At 43.4% G+C, this 22,265-nt stretch overlaps 1 protein-coding gene across 8 annotated transcripts in view; it reads right to left on the reverse strand.

Moving 5' to 3' along the window:
* nrxn1a (neurexin 1a) overlaps positions 1 to 22,265 on the reverse strand; it is a 67,082-nt gene that overhangs the window by 9,855 nt on the left and 34,962 nt on the right. For 4 of the 8 annotated variants that reach the window (XM_084341870.1, XM_084341869.1, XM_084341873.1 and 1 more), the window contains 12 exons: positions 21,294 to 21,546; positions 16,451 to 16,654; positions 14,231 to 14,257; positions 11,093 to 11,215; positions 9,598 to 9,979; positions 9,014 to 9,204; positions 8,138 to 8,311; positions 6,760 to 6,879; positions 5,079 to 5,260; positions 3,091 to 3,262; positions 2,071 to 2,160; positions 659 to 969 (listed from right to left, as the gene is read on the reverse strand). In XM_084341870.1, coding sequence (XP_084197996.1) covers positions 659 to 969; positions 2,071 to 2,160; positions 3,091 to 3,262; positions 5,079 to 5,260; positions 6,760 to 6,879; positions 8,138 to 8,311; positions 9,014 to 9,204; positions 9,598 to 9,979; positions 11,093 to 11,215; positions 14,231 to 14,257; positions 16,451 to 16,654; positions 21,294 to 21,546 — 2,229 coding nt within the window. The remainder of the gene's footprint in view (positions 1 to 658; positions 970 to 2,070; positions 2,161 to 3,090; positions 3,263 to 5,078; positions 5,261 to 6,759; positions 6,880 to 8,137; positions 8,312 to 9,013; positions 9,205 to 9,597; positions 9,980 to 11,092; positions 11,216 to 14,230; positions 14,258 to 16,450; positions 16,655 to 21,293; positions 21,547 to 22,265) is intronic. The other 4 variants (XM_084341875.1, XM_084341876.1, XM_084341874.1 and 1 more) reach the window with 2 other exon arrangements.

Genomic DNA, 22,265 nt, shown 5'->3' on the forward strand with positions numbered 1-22,265 from the left:
AATAAGTCGACTTTTCAGATGTGGCCTTTCATTTCATAAATTCCTAAATCAGTGATTAAAGCCTTATTTAGTTCTCCTGCTCCCACGAGCTGGAGCAAAGTGATATAAGACTTTTAAATCAAGGTTTTAAACTTTGATGTCGGAGCATCCCAGTGGCCTGAGGGTCTAAAAATAACTCCTCTGCCTTTGACTGAATCTTGAGCGTTCATTATTCTTCACTTTCTGCTAAAAACCACCTTCTACTTTTCTTTGTAATTTATTTAAAAATGTTTTTCTTCAATAACTCCGATTCAGGCTTTTAACGTCTTCTGCTCTCTGTTTTGATGTCTTATGTAAAACAGCTTGAGTTGGCTTTGTGTACAGAATGTGCGACATAAATAAACTCGCCTTGCCTCGAGTGGAGTTTAACAACAATCCCACTCCTCCAGACATATCTTGCAATCCTCGAGTCCTCGATTAGTGGGCTCTGTGCTTGCTAATCCTCTTACTGATTCCGAAAAAGAAACTTATCAAAGCGAATTAACACTTTTTAATTACCCATTGTGACACCAAAAGGAGGGCCGATAGGAAACATGTACAAGATATCTGAGGAATTACATACAAGTAAATCTGTGACCACACGCAGGAAGGACTTAGTGAGTTTTTAATGCACACAAACCTGCTGTGTGGCGCCTTGCTTCCTGTTGGTGGCCGTGGTGGTTGTGATGTCACTGATGGAGGGGGCGGAGTCAGAGCGGTTGCCTCCAGCTGCAGCGCTGGACTGCGGGGTGATGGAGGAGGACGGCATGTCGCCGACCAGCCTCGCGCTGCCCTCCACCCTGATGTGCGGGTGCCCCTCGGCGGCCATGTTGAGGATGCGGAGCCCGTTGTAGTAGAGGCCAGACAGCTGACCCTGGAACATGCCTGTGCCTCGCTCGCCTCCACCCACGCGCACCGTCGTCTGGCTGTTGAAGATGGTCAGCTGGCGACCTGCATGCACACACACATACACACACACACACCCAACACGCCACCAAACACGCACAGGTGCACCAGGAAGGAAGGCGGACGGACACACGCAAAGTACAGCCACACGCACATACATACCAGTGGTCACACACGCGCATACATACACACACAAGAGTGTTTGAGTGTTACACAATTCACCACCCCCAAGCCATGGTGAAAGGATGGGATAGATTAAGCATGGCAAGAGCAAAATCGAAGCCGTGGAGAACCGTGGAGAGGGCTGAGACGGAGAGAGTGAAAAACGGAGAGGAAGAAGAGGAAGACGGGTGAGGAGAAGTCGAGGAGGAGGATGAAGAGGGAGAGAACAGAAGGGAGGAGGAAGAGGCAGCAGATGAGAGGAGTCAGAGGGCCCTGAGTAGACGGGGCTGACAGATGGCTGCTGTGGTGATGGCTGTGCGGCACGACATTGTATTTGAAGGAGCAACAGACAGGCAAGACAGAGAGACAGAGATCTAGAGAACTGTTGTAACAGCCCTATGAAGCATGCACAGGTTATAAGCTCTAGCACTGCTCACTGTTAAAGGGACTAGAGGCTAATTTAAGGAGCTCTGCTGAAGTTTAGGAGGAAAACTTTTACATTTTTTTTTTTCAAAAAAAGAAAAAAGCATTGCTCTATTAAGTCATTTCAAATTTACATAATTCTTACAGGTTCGCAATACTTTTCATGCATTTTAATTTGATTACAAAAATGTGTTTTTTCAACATTATAATCTTTAGTAAATGCTTTATTGTTTACAATTTGAGAATAAACACAATTATTTACCAGTCTTAATAAAGCATCTTTTATCAGTACTTCTTTTTCTATTTTCTGATTTATTCACATTTAAATCTCTCCATCGTCCCTTTAACCTGATATTATCAGATACACACTAACAAGATACGTTCACAGGCACTACAGTTTACACAGTATTACACACTACAGCTGCCCAACTTTTAAATACTTAGTTATGGATTTAGATTTTTAGATGTTAGTTGATGGTGCACAATAAAGTATATTCAACTGTCTTCAAATTGTATTTTTTAAAGCTGAAAGTTTTAAGGAATTTTAATCAGGGTTTTTACCTTTGTCGAGTAGCCAATCGTCAACTACTCGACCGAGCCGATAGGGGATTCGCTGTCTGGCGATGGCCAGGCGCTCGTTATCAATGTTGCCTTTAATTTAGAGATGAAAACACAGTAGTAATTACGCACATCCAAACGTGGTACAGGAGCTGGATACAAAAAGAACAGCAATGAAAAGAAAGTAATGGTCTGCTCATTGTTAGCATGTCACTGCGTTAAGGTAAGCTTGATGAGGAGCTGAATTCACTATGTTTCCAGTGAGCGGACTCTTACTCTCTGTTCATTGGGTTTAATTTAAAGAGACATTTCAGGGGTTAACATCTGCAAGAGCACAGGGAAATAATGTTACAGCTGCCACATACTGTCTATATGAGTTTAGAGTTACATACATATAGGAAGAACCCTCACACACACCTCACAACAACTAGCATTTAGCATTTTAGCTATCAGCTATCTCATTGTGTTAAAGACTGCTACCTAAGATTACCACTTTAAATATAAAAAAACAACAAATGTAAAAACAAAGACTATGTTCAACAAAATACACTTTTACACTTTTTTTCTTATTTTTTCACTCTAGTTAAACATTTAACTCACAATATGACATGTTTTTAAATTATTGTTTGACCAAAAATGCACCAACTGTTATTATTATAATCTTTTATGGTGAGAAAAACAACCTGAATTGACTATTTTCATAAATTACCTTTAACACTATTTAACAGGCCTAACATGACATAGCTGGCTACTATATACAAGCTATTGTAATAAACTATCTCATTTTATGGTTTAAAAAGTCATGTTTCATATCAGATCACACATATTTCATTTCAAACACAATAACATAAAACAAAGCTGCAATTAAATTTCTCAACCTTCAGTGTTTGAATATAAACATTGATAGGAACATCAATCAGGAGGTGGGTTGATTTGGACTAAGGTGTGCTTAGCTCTGTCCCAGGACAGGCAGTGCTGTGGTGGCCTGGTGGGTTGGGCTTCTGTGCGCGGGGCAGGGCCTACCTGAGGGGTAACGCTCTATGACCGGCAGGTCGTCCAGTTGGAGGGTCGCATTGCCTCCGCTGCGGGTGAACCGAATTATGTGGTACTTCCCATCGTTGACAAACTTGGAGCTCTCCTCGATGTTGATGTCATCAGTGCCGACATTAAACACTACTCTAATGTTGCCTTTGTCCTGAGGAGGAGGAGGAGGAGGAGAGAGAAATGCTTCAGGGCGAATGTGACTGGCATGCAAGGATACAGTTTTGTTTTTAATGTCCTAGTTTATGGTGCTTGCTGCCTAACAATCTGTTCTGCACCCCGAATGTGGAAAATAACGACCTCCGACAGGGAAAAGCAGCTGAACATGCATCAAAGTCGATTTCCAAGTCGGGAATTTAGGCAAGATCCACCAAGCCCGACACAGGTGACATCACATAGGTATGGTGGCACGCGCAGTGAACAATTACCTTTTCATCACTATTCACTTCATGCACTGTTTGTGTTGTGAAAGCGTGCTGTAACAACAACTTTGCGGTTGCCATTTTCATTCCCAATCAGTTGTTTTAAGCTTAATAGAAGTCTCTGTAAGCTAGCAGCACAAACCCGCTCTTCCTGTCTGTTTTTAAGTGCCCTTAACTGTTAAATCTGCTGCTGCAGTGGCTCTTGAAGTTCACAGACTTGCCACACAAACATCCGTTTGCTGCAGGCACAAACACTGAGACGCATTTAGATTGGAAGTCGGGGATACCGACTCAGACATATCGACTTTCGACTTTCAATGTACTGCAGCATATCCAGAAGTTGTTGATTTAAACCTGCCGACTATAAAATGATGTGGGTTTATCAGAATTTGCTAGAGTTATTAGAAAACTGCAGAACTGAGCTTCAGATCAATGTTCGTGATCACAAGAGTAAGAGGACATAAAGTACAGTCAGCTTTTTCTTCATCACAAGTACGGATGATAACAATAAACATGAAATATTCAGCAGGTGGGAGCAGTAATGGAGGGATTTAGGCCAACTGTACATAAAAGAGACATAAAATTATTATTTTTATGGAGAAAATATATTTGTTTAATACTTTCATAAAAAGATATGATGTTTAAAATTGAGGTGGGCGAAGAGCAAGCTAAATTTTGACCCGTTCCCAACCTCCACAGCCAGCAGGGAGATGTTTTTGTGGCTGGTTTGCTACGTTAAACGAGCTCTCTCTGCTTTTTTTAGTCGAATAAATACATAAACAAACTCTTCAGAGCCAAAATGCCTCAATCATATAAATGCAAAATAGCCCTCAAAAGGATAACCGGCGTGACTTACTCAATTTGGCAGCCATTCTTGTGCCACTTGCTCCTGTTTTCAAACAGACTTTTTAGAGGCCTGCAACAGCCACAAATACTGGATTTTTTTCCTTTTACTCGTCTGAATTATTGATTTATTGATTGCTGTCAGGGTGTCGAGAGATTTCCTACAAATACAACATGAATGCTTCTGGAATAAATTACCAACCCTTGCTTTAATATTTGTTTAACTTGACATCAGATATGCAACATTGCTCTCATTAGTCTAATAAAGAAGAATAGATGTCTACATCTGTGCAGGTTCTGCCATGATTGCGTTGCGTTTGGACGTGAATAATAATAATAATCACACTGAAATCACCATGTCATTAACTTCTCTATGTTTGCATTATGCTGAACCACCAGAGTGGCGTTAGGCAGCAGATTGTGGGATAGCGGTGTTAGAAAGAGTGCGCGGCAAGTGTTGGTTCAGTGTACTGGCTCTTGGCAGTTTTCAGATGTAGGACACACTTGTCTACTACCTGATGGCACATGCAGCGTGAGTAATGAGACAGACTTAATGTGTCTCAAGAAAGTCTGCGGTTAAATAAAATAAATAAAAAAGATAAATGAATCATGTCCAGACAGTTTAGGTGTCGAAGAAGTGGATTCCTGGAGGAAACGCAGTCTGTAAAATGGCCCCGCTATTTGAATACAAGGGTGTGCACTTACTATCTGAAGCTGAAGGTAGTCTCCCAGGCCAGACGCGCTGTCCACCCGCAGCAGAATGGCGTGTTTCTGTTGGGTGCTGAACCCGAGGGCCAGCCGGTCCGCCCTGGTGCTGGGACGCTCATTAGGCGGCCACGTGTAGACCACCACACCTCCGTCACGGCCAAAGATATAGGTGGTCCCAGCTGGCTCACACAGATAAAAGATTTAATTGCAAGCATGTCTGTGTGCCATAAACAGCGTCATCAGAGGCTCTCCACTGCAGATGGAAGCTGGGTCTATTTTTTCTGCTAAGTGTTTAAGACAGAAACTGCATATTGGAAAATAATAATAAACTTTTAAAATGTCACAGTTGACTGGCCTTCCTGTTCCTCCCACACGCTAAAAAAAAAATCAGTATTTCCCGGACTACAACATTACTGCAGCGAGGCTGACTGTGATAAGTGACTCACATAAATAGCAGCATACAATGGATTGACTCACTGTATGGTGACTAAATAATCATCGAGTACGTTGCTGGTAAGTCTGCTGAGAATAATATGGAGCTAAAAGCTTGAAAATGTGAAGCGAACATTATTAAATGTTACAGATTATAATAATCAAACCAGACACTGAACAGGTAGTGTTTCTGTGCCACTTCAGAATCAACAGATGACAGTGCCCTCACGTGGCGGCTCTGAAAAAATGCAGATAAAATTGCTTTGAAACCAAAATCATCCAGGTGGATCAGTTCCAGTCCTGCAGATCTACACCAGGGTTCATGTTAGATAAGGAGTGTTTTCTGCAGTTTAGAGACTGAGGATGTCAAAAGTATCGATACTTTGATACCACATGAATGTATGGAAAGTACTGAACCACTAATTTTTGGTGTGGATTTGGAAAAAGGGACAGATCCAGGATTTTTTTTTAGTATTTTCTTTAACACTTTGAGGCATTTTTCAACATTTTTGTTACTTTCTCAGAAAGTAATCCATGTATCTTGATGTAAATGGCTGATGGCTGGTATCTTATAGTGAGTACAATTTGATGCGGATCAGCAAAAATCAGGTTCTGGCGGATTTAAATATGTTTTCTTAGATATTGGATTGGGCTTGATTGGATTAAAGGGGCCTTAGCGGAGGTATGCGCTCTACTGTGGGCCATTCTAGTAAAATCGGTTGATATGTGTACAGTACAGTGACTCTCTCTGTGTGCAGGTTGTTAATAAAAAAAAGAAAGAAAAATGTCCTGTTTCGCATCAATAGGGCTTTGCAGGACAAATGGACACTTATTGGAATCCGTTTTTTTAAGCTAATTATCAGTAAAATAATTAAAAAACGTGCTACTTTGATTCTAATGCAGCAAGTGAAGTCACTAGTTACTATCAAACAAATGCAGTGGAGTATAAAGAACAGTATTTGTCTCCAAAATGTAGTGAAGTAGAGGGATAAAGTAGCAGAAAATGGAAATAAACAAGTAAAGCACCTTAAATTGTATGTAAAGAATATATTTAGGCTGAAGGATTAAAGTTTGAGAGAGAGTGCCGGACAAAAAAACGATGTGCACATCTATAAATGCACGTTTAAACCTGATGCTCTGTGATCTACACGTATAATAATCAAAATGAGCTGTTCATACCATCAAGAGTAAAATGTGTCCACAATCCACGTAGATCTGAGAGAGAAACTGAAAAGCAAAGACTCACCATCGTTGCAGAGCGGCCCTGCGTACGATGTCATGCTGCAGTCACAGGTGAAGCCCTCCCACTGCTGCAAACAAACCCCCTGATTTGAGCAAGAGTCTTCTTGACATGTCGTGCTTGGACCTGCAGTAAGAGACGTGTCGGGGGTCGGAGGGTGCGAAAGTTAGGAAAAAGATAAACAAACACACTTTTTGTTGTTTGTTTTTTCTCTGGAGCCCAGTGTGTTCACAACAGTTGTTTGGCAGCTGTTATTTTCTAGAGCACATTTCCTTGAAACGTTTTGAAATGGCCCGGGTAGACTGTTGTGCTGCAATGGTGTTACGATTAGTAGTATTAGTAGAAAAACAATTGTGAGATATCGTAGATAGGCTCCCATACTTTAGCTTCACACTAACAGAGGATGTCAGATCGTCCGTTCAGACTGAAACTAAACTGGAATCTGTGCGACTACTTTGAAAATGTGGAGAGCATGCAGGTGGTGAGGCTAGATGAGCGGGGCGAGGACAGGAGGAGGAGTTAAACATAAGAGGGCAGAGTTATGTTTAAAGGCCTTCATCTCAATACTCTCTCTTCAGCAGTGTGTCACCGTTCTCTCCCTGCCTCGCGCTGAAACCGCACAGGAGGAGAACGTCAAAGCTCTACACTCGGTTCTCCTGCGTTGCACTTCTCGCTCGAGGCGTGGAGGAAAGGGTGCGAAATGATTTCACAAACGGAGTATTGAAGTTTAGGTTGGGAGTCAGTAGGAGGGGTTAGAGAGCATGCTGCTGGTGGAGCTGTGGTCAACTCAAGTCAAGCGGTGGTGATGTCACTACTGTGATGAAGTCACTACGGTGGCTAGGAGAGGACAGGTCACCTCTGACCTTTGACTCTGGATCACTCTGGATCCACACAACACTGGACACCACTGGGTAGTTTCACCACGCTCACACACACACACACACACACACACACACACACACACGCTCATACGCACTCGCGCTCACGCCACGCATTTGCCCCACACGTGTCTCACATGCTCACACAAAGCGATATACCTTGCAAGTCAGCTTTCATCAATGTAACTTTTGTCAGCCAAACAAAAAAGCAAACAAGCAAATTAAGTTAGATGGTTAGTCAATGCACACAGATGCCTGTGAACTGCTGAGAGAGTGGAGGAGAGAGAGAGAGAGAGAGAGAGAAAAAAAACACAATGTGCAGAGAGACTAAGGAGGAGATGAGAAGAAGAGAGAGAAAAAATTTACATCTAACAGACCAAAAGCTGGGTTAGTGGGTTATCCTCATAAGAGAGAGCATGAGTTAAATGAAAACTGAAAGAAAAGGCAGTAGGGGAATGGGACCAGGACACATCTACTGGTGTGCTGTCTGTGTGTTTGCACCTCACCTTCACAGCCTCTCTCTACTTGTCCCATGGTCGCCAAAGCATCAGCCAAAAGGTCAGGGAGGCGGCCGTTTAGATCGACTGTTGCGAGGCAACCCTGAAATCCCTCCCGGGAGTGGACCAGCTTAGGCAGGTCTCGGTACATCTCTTTGGAGACGCCCCCGATGTACAGGTCACCTGACGAGGAGCAACAGAGTGAATGGCAGCTTCACGGACCATTTATAAAGCCAGACTGTATCAGTGTCGGGGACGCAGGCAATCATTGTCATTATTGATTAGCGCAGCCTTTTTGATTTGTTTGGAAAAGGTTAGAAATGTGAGCACAGACAGCTGCACATTTTCTCTTTTTTAGAGCTGGAACCAGTGAATATTTAACTTTCTGTATGTCAGACAAATAATTATTCTTAAAACAAACATCACATTATCTAATTTAAGGCTACAGGCAAATATGAAGCTAACGCCAGCATATCGTTAGCTTAACTCAGCACAAATACTGGAAACAGCTAGCTTGGCTCCGTCCGAAGGCAACAAAAACTGTCGAGCAGCACCTCTAAAGTTCATCGGTCAGGAGCGTAACCCTCATGTCAAACAGCAAATTGTCATTTTTACACTTGTATGTGAAGAGATTAAATAAAATGACATATAACATGTTAATTAGTCAGCTTTGGAGGTACCGTGATGAACATTTTTCATAATTTTTTGGCCATTTACAAACTAAACAATAAGTTAACCGTCAAAATAATCAGAAGATTAATCAATGCTGAAAATAATCGTTAGTCGCAGCCCAACATCAGAGTGGTATCAGCTTCCTGTGACGCGGTTTGTCACGAGTATAAGCTCTTGTCATTGAGGCATCACTGCTTGTATCATTGTGCATACCCTTAAGGTCGAGGTTCTTGGCGCCCATGGTGGTCTGCGTGGTGACTTTGGTGTCGATCTTGACCGTGTGGAGATTGTTAGTGTCTCGGGATATGTGCACGTTGTGCCAGTGGTTGTCATTGAGGGGACTGTTGGAGTTGCCTTTGATCAGGTGTGCGCCGTTGCCCAGATCTGAGATGTAGTGTAGGTAGCTGGAAAGAGGAACGAGGAAAGGAGAGAGGAGGGGTTTAAAAACTGAGGAGAGAAAAGGCAAATTAATCGTATTCATGATGAAGAACAACACAGGGTCATATAATTCAGGGCATTATAATCTGTCTTGAAGAAACTGTAATTACAAGATGAAAAAAGGAGCTGCATATTTCATGTGTGATATTTCAGCCTCATAGTCAAGAAGTTTCTTTTTTGTCCATCAAGGACAACGTTAACTGTAAATCCTGAATGGTGAAACTCAACATGCACATTTCTGCAAGACAGACATTACCATGAACACATATTTAAACTGTATGATGATTAATTTCCCTTTGTTTCCAGATGTTAGTTTAAATGTAATGTAAATACCACACACTGTGCTTTGTCCAGCTCACCCTTTAACCAGCTCTACCACAATGAAGTCATTGCCGTCTCCCCTGTTGTAGAGAACAAGGCCGTCGGGGGACGTCGTCTTGAACTGCATGAAGAGATGCATGGAGTAGTAGGCCTGCAGCGTGGGCAGCGTGACGAAACTGGAGCGCGAGCGGAAGGTGACGGGGTCGGCCACGATGCTCTTATAGCCGATAACAGCGTTGAGCTCGCAGTAGTCGATGTCGCCGTTCTTGCACAGGTCGATGTAGGGCATGCCGTTCAGCGCCAGGCCCTGGAGGTGGCCGATGAAATTGGAGGGCACGGCGGGCATGAAGCGCTTCTCCGTCACGATACCCGTCTCCACATTGTGGAACTCCAACTGGGTGTGATCGCCCGCCATCTGACCTGGTGGCGGGGGTAAACTTCAGAGGTGAGGGCTACGGAAAGTTGGGTTTCATGTGGAACTGTTCAAAAACTTAAACTAATACTAATCCTAATGCTCATTTAAACACTTAAAACTAACAGTGACAGCTAGTAATGGATGTAACAGACACTCTGTGGTTACATGGACGCTCTGATTAGAGATTACAACTGTTTATATTAACGCTAAATAAAGTGATGTGATGAGGTGTGTTTACACGCCCCAAAGCATTCGATCGCAATATGACTTTTTTGGTTCTGGAGGCAGAAGAATTAGGTTTTTTCGAACTATTTTTCAAGTATTTTTTGTCAATAGTGTCCTGGAAACAGTCTGTTTCTGGTTTGGTTGATTTGATTTCATTCATCTTTTCAAACACTTGTTCTAACAGCTAGTTGTGTCGAGCCTTTTCGACCATTGAGGTGTTCAACAATCCTTAAATCTTTTAAGATCTCCAACAAAATAGTTGTATGGCCCACAGAAATGTTGTTTTTACTGTCGCGATGGGTCTGACCCTCCTTGAAGTAACGTCACGTTCCCCTCATGTGAGTAGGGCTGGGTATAATTTAAAAAATTCAATACGAGGCAGTTCGTCTCTGCCATAAAAGTATGGAAGTTGTATACCCAGTCCTACACGTGAACGTGAAAGCAGAGAGAAACGATCAGATTAAATGTTTTCATGATTATTAGGTGCTAATGTTTTTTGATGGGTTATCAAACACCACCCCTCTCAACCCGATTCAATTCATTCAGATTGGGCTGGATCGGATTACATGATGCATTTTTATTCTGTTTATTCGTGTAATATTAGGGTCCATGTAAACACAGCTACTGTTACTCATACTATAACCAATGTAAGTACTAGTGTAGCAGATTCAGAATGATTATTTTCACTTACACAGGTAGAGTTGTCTAAAAAAAAGAAATAAAACCCTTAATGTTTGTCTTATAGAAGTAAATAAAATAAAAAAACAGCATTTTATCATGTAAAACATTTGAACACAGAATACAAGCAGATGTCTACACACACATTGAAGAGCTGAGAGAGTTTATAGAGTCATTTTATTGTGAAAATCTAAAAGTAATGCTGCTGTGGTTACCTTCGGCGGGCTGCAGGTCGTCCACGGTGAGTTTGAGGATCTTGCCACGCCGGACTACCCTCACTGTGTGCCACTCATTATCATTGAGGCCCGACCCCGCAAAGATGGTCTCTGGGCCTTTACCTACACATAGCCCAGAGCACCATTAACATAATGCACAGAGAGGTGGAGAGAGACAGACAGAGACAGAGAGAGAGACAGACAGAGGAGATCCAGAAACAGAGACAGAGAAGAAGAAGAAGAAGAAGAATCCAGGCAGGTTGAATTAAAATTTAAGGACAGAAAGGGAGGAAATGGAGGGACAAAGCGGAGGGAAGGAGGAACCATACATATCCTGGGGAGACAAACACCTCCGTGTCAACGCACACACTCTCTCCACAGATAGACAGACAGGTCTCCTTGCAGATAGGCCAGCGAGACAGATGATGTGACACAGACAGACAGACAGAAAGATTAACATAAATGGATGCCATGGGTGCCTAAGATGGAGACTGTGAGTCACAACAGGCCCACGCTGAGACAATCCATCTGTGGACAGATCACACCGCCATGATGACCACCTACTACCCACACATGCACAGACAGCACATTCGCACCCCCATGTCTCCTAAACTGCGATACAACCCTCTCGCCCCCACACGTATAACATAGTCTACATGCAGGATCTTCTTTTTTTCTTTTTCTCCACAAGGACGCAATGCCTCGAGCATCCTCATGGTGGCACTAGACACACGGCTGAGCGTCGGAGAGCTCTCCAAGGTGCTGATGTGCAGCAGAATGAAAGAAGCTGAGCTGTCCTCTCATGATGTCTCTCTCTCTGCCCGTCTACCAGCTCCCATCTTCACATAGTTGACTGCACACATTTGACAGTTCCCAAAAACCTCAGAGTCCCCTTCCTCCCACTCGCTACAAGCACCCCACCAACCTTGAACACAACACCCACCATTTCCCCCCTACACACACACACACACACACACACACACACACACACACACACACACACAAACACACGCACACACACACACCCTCCCCTTCCTCCTCCTCCTCCGAGCCCTGTTGGTTCGAGCAGTGCGAGTGAGTCTGCTTACGGTGACCTATAGGAGGTAATGATGGGGGAGGTGAGAAGTAAACTGACCCGAACGGATTCTTGCTGCAGAAAATGTCAAGCATGTCTACATCACTCATGGAGGCACGCAGGCAGACACACACACACACACACACACACACACACACAAACACACTCACAGGTAGAGCGAGGTAGAGAAACAGGGAGGCTTTTTTTCTGACACGCAAATGTAATCAAACGGATATGAGGAGTCAATCAAACTGGATATGGCAGTGTGAAATGTGCGTGCGCGCAAAGCTAAAAGAGTGTGTTGTGCGTTTGGAGAGGACACAGGGTTCCCCTGAGGAGACTCAGCTGTGCTCTGGGCATGAGCATCTCATCCTGTTACCATGGATCACTGCCTAACACTGAGTGAAGGAGAGAATACGTGTATGTATGTGCGAGCGTTTCCGTGAGTTTGTGTGTGTTTTTGCATATGTAACCAAATACTCCTACAGAGACTGATGTGAGAGTGAGGCAGTGATCTGTGTCAACCTGGAAACAGGGAGAGGCACAAATACACACCGATAAACACAAGCGCTTATTTTGGGTTTTCGGCGGCGTGGAGAGCTCGGTTGTAACCGTCGAGGAGGCTTCGTGGCGGTCAGCAGACGGTCTGCCACTCCGTGCCGCTGAACCAAAAGACGAGCGAGGCGAGACAATTCAAACACAAAGACAAAAGGGACTGTTTGTGGTAGTGGGAAATGCAATTCAAGCCAAATGACGAGCTACTGGAGATTATAAGAGCAGGATAATGAAAACAAAATGACAAAAAGCGTTTCATATTTCATTAGCTCTAAATAACAAATGGCTTTTCTGCTGGATAAGCCTCAATCTCTCCCATGCCGAGGCTTTTATTTGACTGCTGAGTGGACTATTTCAGCGGCGCCCGGCTGTTAAATACATTTTTTTTTCTCCCCCCACCCCCCCCCTCGAATATAAGATGTATAATTTATTGCATGCACACGGTGTGCCAGAAAAGTGGCTGCCTACTGAAATGTTCATTGAGACAGCCGGTCTAAAATTGGCCGACAGGCATGCGGGATAGCAACAGCGCTGTGTGGCTAGTAGGGTTTCTATGGCAACTGCAGTCGTCCATTTCACCACCTCTTCGCCGTCACAGAGCATTCGTCTCCCTCTCTCTCTCTCTCTCTCTCTCTTTCCCTCACTCTTTCTCGCTCTCTCTGTGGTCGTGACAGAGAGAAACTCCACGTGAGGGAATTAAACTTCATCAGGGATTCAGCTCCACTCACAGCAGCATGAAGAGAAACACACACACACACACACACACACATACAGATGAGCAATGAAGAGAATGCACAGACGCTCACTCAACGCGCTAAATGAAACGCTACTAAAAAAATCCCTCATGTACAGTTTAGAGAGGAAACAACACGCAAACAAAGAAAAGCAACCAGAGAGACATCAGGATGAAGGTGCGACTGAGACGAACAGAAGGGATAACGAGTCTTTTGTCTCCGGCATGAAGGAGAAGTAATCACCCTGCAGCTCCACCCGTTACACACCTAATTTTTAGCTAAACACCTCATACTCCGATTTTCGCCTCTTTTCTTCTTCTCTTCCTCTTTTTTCTCTCCCCCCTCCTCCTCCCTTCAACCCCCACCGTCCTCTCTTCCGTCTATCCTTCTTTGCTAAAATGGCCGACCTGGAAAACCCTGGCCCTCAGCAAAAAATCGCACCACTCCTGTGGTGTAGCTGAACATGCAGACACAAACACACATATGTGCACCTCCCCTGTCCAACACACACACACACACACACACACACACACACACACTCTCTCTCTCTCTCTCACACACACACACATATATGCACACAGACAGGCGGCACAAAGATGTGTCGAATAAGGGATTATGAGGAGGTGGACTGACAAGACAGAGAGAGTGAAAAATAGTCAGACAGACACATTCAGAAAAACACACACTCTAGAGCGCACACGCACACACACACACACACATACTGAGGAGGAAGAGGAGGGGGGGAGGGGTTAGGTGAGATGGAGGATCACTTACTGGCTGTACAGTTTATCCTGATACAGTCTGGAGGGAGAGCAGAGCAGAGGGTTAATGCTGCACACATTCACATTACTCTCCACGCCCTGGGGACGCACACATCGACACACCCTGCACGCATATATACAAACACGCGCGCACACTTTCTCTGCTGAGAAAACACACACTCCTCTTTGTCACGGGACCATTTTCTTACAATCCAAACTGCAATTTCAGTGACGACGAAGAGTTAAAAAAAATCTGGATGGAGGTTGTTGGATCTTGTTCCATGTTAAGGAGAGTGTGTGCGTGTCCCAGCATGAGCAGTGTGCTCATTGGCTGCTCTGGCCTGAGCGACAGTTTCAGTCACCAATCGAAAAAAAAGCGCCAGGAGACTGAGATGGGTCATGTGTGTCAGTTTGTCTCATGACATCGAACACATCCCATAATTTTTGTCGCCCATCCAGAGCACAAATCTCCGCAAAACAGTCGGAAGATTCAGCCCCAGCAGCACATTATACACATATTTATTTTTCTACCCATGATGCCTTGGTGTGTCGTGTGGCGTCAACCACAGAAAAGACGCGGCTGCAGACAACCAGAGACCAACACATGCACCCCTCTGTTATGTACCTGTGTGCGTGTGAGCGTGTGAATGTGTTTGAGTTCATGTGAAAGTGTGTGAGGGTGGAAAGTCAGTTCAGCGACAAAGAAAGGGATGTGCTTTTTCCTTCAGTTATGTGCGGACTACATCACATGTGGTTGTTTGTACAGTTTGCAGGTCTTTGTGTTGATTGTTGGAGGTGTTGGGGATGCACAGGTCCACTGGGAGTGAGCAGAGAATGCAGCTTGAGGCTCGACCCTCTGTTCAACACAAAAACAACGCCACTGACCTTGTGTATGTGTGCGTGAGTATGTACTCAAAGATAAGCTGTGTATTAGGGTGGGGCGAGCGGATTAATTATCGACTATCGTTTTGTTCTGCTAATTTAACCGTCTGCTTTCAAGGAACAAGCGAGAGCAACAGCATGAAGAGGAAACGGAGAGAAACAGCGAATAGAGGCAGAGTATTTCACTTCTAGCTTGTTTTATTTCGACTACTACGACTTTTATAGACTATCAAATCGACCGCCAGCTATTTTGATAATCGATCGATCTGTTTAAGTAAAAGCTCTCTGATTTTAGCTTCTTAAATATGAATATGTTCTGGTTTCTTTACTCGTCTATGACAGGAAACTAAATATCTTTGCGTTGTGGACAAAATAAGACGTTTGAGGACGTCATCTTGGGCTTTTTGCTACATTTTTCCCCATTTTCTGACATTTTTTGGCCAAACAACTAATGGACTAATTGAGAAAACCAGAGTTGGTGATTGTTTGACAGTGAAAGGACAAACCAAGATGGTTGCGCTAAGTTTTATTTTGTTTCTGTTAAGTTAACTTGAAGGGTAAACTTTGAATTCAGACGTTGTTCCCCTTTCTTGACATTTTGTGAGTTCATTTTGTTTATTTATTAGACTTAAAATAGCTAAGAGAGCATTAAAATAAAGCAAACTCGCTGCTCGCACACATCTCCCATCAGAAAATACTAAACAGAACCAAAAGTTGAGTTGATTCACTAACGGCAGGTGAATGTACGGTTGTTTTTTCTGTTTGATGAGGAAAATCAATGTAACAATATTTCCTTTTTGGACATTTTGTGACTTTATTTTGTTTATTTATTAGACTCATAACGTGCTAAGAGAGCTTGTGGAGCACTGCTGCACACATCCCGTCTGAAAATACTAAACAGAACCAAAAGGGTCATTCATGAGTCGGTTCCTTAGTGGCAGGCGAAAGAAACGAACCAGCTCACTTGAAAGAACTGGCCTTCCCATCTCTTGTGAGGACTCCTCCTGCGCGAATGTATCTGAAAATGTTGGTTGTTGTGGTTGGCTTGTTTTCACATATCTCCCGATCCTACTTTATATGCACCATGAAGCATGAATGCCAAAGAAGTAACAGCCAAAACCTGTGAATCCATGTCTTGTATGTGCTTAGTGTAAACAGGAGAATTATCTGGAAGACTCGTCAGGATCGTCAGGAACTTAAGTTTACTTCCCAGGGACGATATATATTATTAATCAACACTTAATGACATTCCTACACAAGAAATAGCCAAGAGGCCAGTGTGAGCTGCATTCCCCAGACAGGTAATTAAAGTCATGTTTTAGTATCTACATGTTTGTGTGCATGTGTGTACCTAGGTTGACAGTGAGTCGGACGCGGCCCCCATCCAGCTCCAGACGAAGGGTGTCTGCGGAGTTACGGGATGTGGTTGCCATGAGAACGCCATAGGCCCGCTGGGAGCGAAAGCGTAGCGAGACGTCCTCCGCCTCGGTGTGCATCGCCACAGGCAACTGCACCTTCATAAACTTACTGCCGTCGTAAGACAGGATAGTCGCATCTGTACAAGGCGGCAGAGGCAGAGAGAGAGATGAGGATGAGGAGTGAGAGAGGGAGGGAAGAGGTGAGAGACAGGCAGATGATGGTGGAAGAGACAGAGAGAGAGAGAGAGAGAGGTGGGCGGAAGCAGAAAGAAAATATAAAAAAATGACGAGACTGACAAGGAGAAAAGACACGAGGTGGGAAGAGACAAAAGGCAATTTGACGTTGAGTGAATCAGATTTTAAACATGACGAAGTGTGTTGCGACAACACTCCCTCGTTCCCCCCGCCACGTCATGTTGATACTCAAAACCTGCTTCCTACAAAAAAAATAAAAAATCACCCCATCACTTTCCATCCTTAATTCATCATCACTCCCTCACAAAGAGCGATGTAAAAATAGCCGCAGCTGGTTGAGCTCGCCCTATTATCCGGTTAAATCAGAATGCACGGCGATGAGTGTGTTAGCCAACGTCGCTGACATCCCAGACCCTGGAGTCATAATGTAACAAGCTCAGGTGATCCCGCTTTAATGTCTTTTGCATACTCATTTACATATTCATAATCTTCTCTCCCCGCTACCTGCTGGGGCCAATCCCCGACCGCTAAACTGTTTACCTCCGAGGACCCTGTTTTTTATTGGCCAATTACATACACAGCTAAACACACTCTCCGTGTCTCTGTGTCTTTATCTCTCCCTCTCTCTCTCCGTCTCTTCTTCTTCTTCTTCTTCTTCTTCTTCTTATATATCTCTCCGCTGCATTCCTCCTTCGCTTTCTCTCTCCCTGTTTCTGTGGGAGACGTTCGGAGCCAAGGCAAAAACAAGAGAACAGGAAGAGAGGGAGGCCTCATGAATACTGATGAGCTGAGAAGGAGGGAAAGAGAGAGATAGTGTGTGTGTGTGTGTGTGCATGTCAGAATAAGTGAGTGAATTTAAGTGTGAACAGAGGAGGGTTTAGTAAAGTGAGAGCAGGGGGAGAGAAAATAGGGACAGAGCAAGACAGAGAGAAAAGAGGGAGGAGGGGGGGAGAGAGAAGAGCTCTTGGCTAAAATGCAAATGAACCCTCATTAACTTGAGGGGAAAAAAAGGAGGTGGTTGGCCTGTTATATCACAGATAACATAACTAACAGCCACACATACACCCGCACAAGCACAATCAAACACACACACACACACACACACACACTCGCACGTGCACTCAATTCTGATAAGGGAGACAGCTGACTTAAATTTTCTCCACCACGGCACCTGACTCACCACCAGGCAAACAGAGGAGGGGACGGCTGGCTGGAAGGAAGGAAGGAAGTATGGAAGAGCAAACTGACTGTGCTGCATACCGTCGCACCACGGGACACATGTAGCACGCGCCAGATGTGCAACATGCTACAGATGTTATGTAAATTATCGACGGACGAGCGCTAATCTCTCAACGCTTTCTAACGTCGCTGCACTGAAGAGATAAATCTTTATAAATTAGGTCACAGATATATAATGCGCTTTTTAAAAAGGTCGCAGCTGGTCACAGTCGTGTTTAGCAAACGTCGCTCAAACGTGCAGCGAATGGTGCATTTCTATTAGAGTATTTATTAGAGCCGCAGCAATTCTTTCGATTAGCGGCCGACTATTAAATTGAATTAATCGCAAACCACTTTGATAATGGATTTAGTGGTCTGAGTATTTTCTTAAGAAGCCAGCCTCTAGTGTAAATATTTTCTGGTGTCTTTCCTCCTCCACGACAGCAAACTCAATATCTTTGGGTTGTGGACAAAACAAGACATTCGAGGGCGTCATCTTGGGCTTTTGGAAACCCTGATTGACATATTTCACCATTTTCTGACATTTTATAGACTAAAAACGAATTAATTAACCAAATTAAATAAAAAGATTAATTGACAATAAAAATAGCAGCACTGATGAGTTTTATTTTGTTTCTGTCGAGTCTCCAATAATCGATGAGTTAACGAGGCAATTAACTAGTCAAAGCTCAACAATGGTTGACATTTCTCCCCATTTTCTGACATTTTATAAACCAACCACCAACTCAACCAACAATAATCAACAACGAAAAAAAACACAATTTAACTGAAGGAGTGAGTCAAAAACTTGAGGTAGAGATTTTGTAAATCCTCAAGAACATTAGTTTTTTTGGGAGAAATATCAACTTTAGTTTAAAAAAGGGTGTGTTACGGTCAACTGGTGGCACATTATATTAGGTAACATATTAACCATTAACTAGTTACTTATAAGCATCAATATAAGTAGCATGTTGGCTATTATAAGTCATTATGAAACACTTATTATTGCCTTATTCTGCAAGAGTAAAGAAGCTGTTGTTGCGTTAAGATCTCAATTTGCGATTATTAGTTTGTCGTTTATTCTCTCAAACAATCGATTAATTGTTTGGTCTATAAAATGTTATAAAATGCTGAAAAATGTTCAACAGTGTTTACCGAAGCCGTCCTCAAACTTCTTGCTTGGTCCACAACCCAAAGATATACAGTAAGATGTTTACTGCCATGTACGAGGAAAGAAACCAGAAAATAATCACATTTAAGAAACTGGAATCAGCTCATTTTGACTCAAACTCATTAATCGATTATCATAATAGTTGTCGATTAATCTAACAGTTGACTACTAATCGCTTAATCGTTGCAGCTTTACACATGAACAGTCGTTCTCATGAATAACACTTCATAAATAAACACAAATAACACTAAACTACGTCGTCCTCTTGCTCATAACTAATTCACGAGTAGTTTGACACGTATTAACACTGCTTCTACCAGCATCAGAGTCTAAAGCTATGAATTAATTATTGTTATCCATAATTATTAAAAGATGCAGACTATGCTGTGTTTTGAAAAACTGCTTTTATATAAAAAGTAGATATGCAATTAATTTGTACCCATTGAAACTATAAGATGAAGCTGTAATTCCTCATTTTTCATCTATTTTTTTCCTCTTCTAGGCAGAATTGAGCCTCCATAGGGAAATCAGGACAGCAAGAGAGAGAAAAAAAAAATATGTAACCCACCAGTGTGAACAGTGAGCAGGAGGAAAGAACTGACAACGTGTTAAGGAGATGTGCAAATGTGTCGCTGGAAAATACGTGCGACTGCTCTTTACAAAATAAAAATTAATCTCGCAGCGAGAGTGCGGCGACCATCTTTGTTCATTAAAGAAGAGAGAGAGTGGGGGAACAAAGGACGGAGTGAGAGAATGAGGTAGGGAGAAAAAAAAAAAAAAAAGAAAGGAGGAGGAAACCGCAGGTAGAAGGCGTAAACATGGCCAATCACTCTCTCCATCTGCTTCTCCATCTGTGCTTCCTTTAATCCACTGAACCACCAGTTAGTGACCCCTCAATGCACACAGAGAGGGATGAAGAAAGATGTAGAGGAGAGGAAGACGAGGAGGGAGAGAGGGAGACGGTGCATTGCTACGATAAACACACACTGCGGATGTTTGTCCTCAGAAATAAAACATTTTCATATCAACGCCTTACAGAGAGAGTGTGTGTGTGTGTGTGTGTGTGTGTGTGTGCGCGTCCATATCTCCTGTTAGATGATAGTACAATCATCACTTGAGACGCGTCAGCAGTTGCGGCACAAACAACATTTCTTCTCTTCTCCTTGTCTGACTCCATCTCGCTTCTTTCAACAGGCCTGTATCAGTCCCTCTGCCAATCTCTCCTGCTTTCCATTTCTCTCCCTCGCCCTGAATTCATACCTCTTCTCATAACTCTCTCTCTCTCTCTATCTCTTTGTCAGATTTTCTACTCCCGTCTCCCATTCCTCCTCATCTCCTCACCTGCTGTCATACGGCGGTTCCGGCCCGGTGCTTCCACCCTCCTCTGTCACAGCTCCTGCCTCCCCTGCTCTCTGCACATTTCCTCTCCCATCGATTCCCAGTCTCTACATCCATACAGGTCCAATAGTCCTGTCTGCAGCTCTGCTTCCTCCCACGTCTTCTCCTTCACCTCTGTTTGATGCTATTCTCTCCTCTGCCTCCACCTTCACTACTCTCGGTTTTGACGCACGAAAATTTGTATTTTTGAATAAGACGCAGCCGAAGATAGAAAAAGCTGAACTATTATTATCTATCTCTATATCTCTCTTATTTCTTCCCGTTCCTCGTCACTAAACCTACCAAAACTCAACCCGCGAGCCTTTTTATTTGAGGAGTTTAGCCACATTTTTATCAGCGATAAATCTTTATGAGGGTCCTTTTTTTAGCGCGCATCAGAGTAAGAACTAATCTCTTAGGAAAGGCCTTTTAAAGGGAAAAAAAAAAAAATCATAACTTAAAGGTATAATGAATAAAAAATTTATCACCCAATATAATGATGGTCATAATGTATCGTCAGTGTTTGATGGAGTTATTTCTGACTTTAAAACTTCAGACTCTCCTCCCCGTACCATCTGTCTTCTGTCACTCATCCCCTTGGCATTACTCAGTGTTCTCAAGCCAAAATGACAAAGCTGTCACCATGACTGTCTTCTGCTTCATGACATATTATTAATGTTTCACAAAATGTTGCTGTAATTAGCCAAGCTTACTCATCTCCATTGTGAAATTGTGACTTTAGCATTCATGCCAATTGCTACGCGGCGCTGCCAAAAGTCCAGCTGAAGTGTTAATCTCGTCCGCGTCATCCTCACCTCTCTCGCAGGAGCGTCCCAGGTATCCCGTCCCGGAGCAGTCGCACACGTAGCGATTCCAGCCCTCCCTGCAGACGCCGTTGTGCTGGCAGGGGTTGGACAGGCACTGTTTGGGTGGCTCTCTGGAGCACGACGGCTTCACCCCCACCGCCCTCTGGGCCTCGGCCAGCCGCCGGATGTCTTTGCTCTGACCGTCCACGAACAGGTCTCTGATGCAGCCCACGTAACCGTAGTTCAACAGAGCCGTCCACACCTGAGGAAGAGGTCACCAGTGTTGAGTTGTGAATTAAAATCACAATTACAGACACGGGTAAAAGCTGGAACTGCCGGCAGGTTTTGGCTTTGAAGGCAAAGACATTCTTGTCATGCTGTCAGATGTTTCTGTTTCACTTTTCACACGAGTTGGCTAAGTCAGGTGTTTGATTTCATTTTTTGAGATTATTTCCTGAATGAAGATACAATTTAACAAAGACGATTTAACGTTGAAGAGTCTTGAACTCTTCAACAGGGCTGCAACTAATGTTTGTTAGTTAGTAATCGATTATTTTTAATATCAAATAATTGATTATTCGTCCTGTCTTTAAAACATTCTAGTACGAGGAAAAGTAATGATCGCAATGTCATTGAGAAAAAGGTGAAGTCATCCAGCGTCTTTTCTTCCCTGACAAACAGTCCAAAAGAGACCTTCTCACTTTTTTTTTTTTACTTAAGTACTAATTATTTTTGGGCCCTTCGGGCTTTATTAGATAGTGCAGCTGAAGAGTGACAGGGAACAGGCTGAGAAAGAGGAGGGGGGGATGATTTGAGGATGCAGCCTCTAAAGATCTCCTGCACACACGTTTTAAGACATACATAAAAACTCTCTAATCTGTGGCTGATAAAGTTTTTGAAGGACAAAGAATGGACATCGTTTAAATGGCACCTCATCTTTCCCTCCTCGTTACAAATTCCCTAATAAATGAATACACAAAC

The sequence above is a fragment of the Pagrus pagrus genome, assembly GCF_965226575.1.
Source record: "Pagrus pagrus genome assembly, chromosome: 21".
NCBI lineage: Eukaryota > Metazoa > Chordata > Actinopteri > Spariformes > Sparidae > Pagrus > Pagrus pagrus.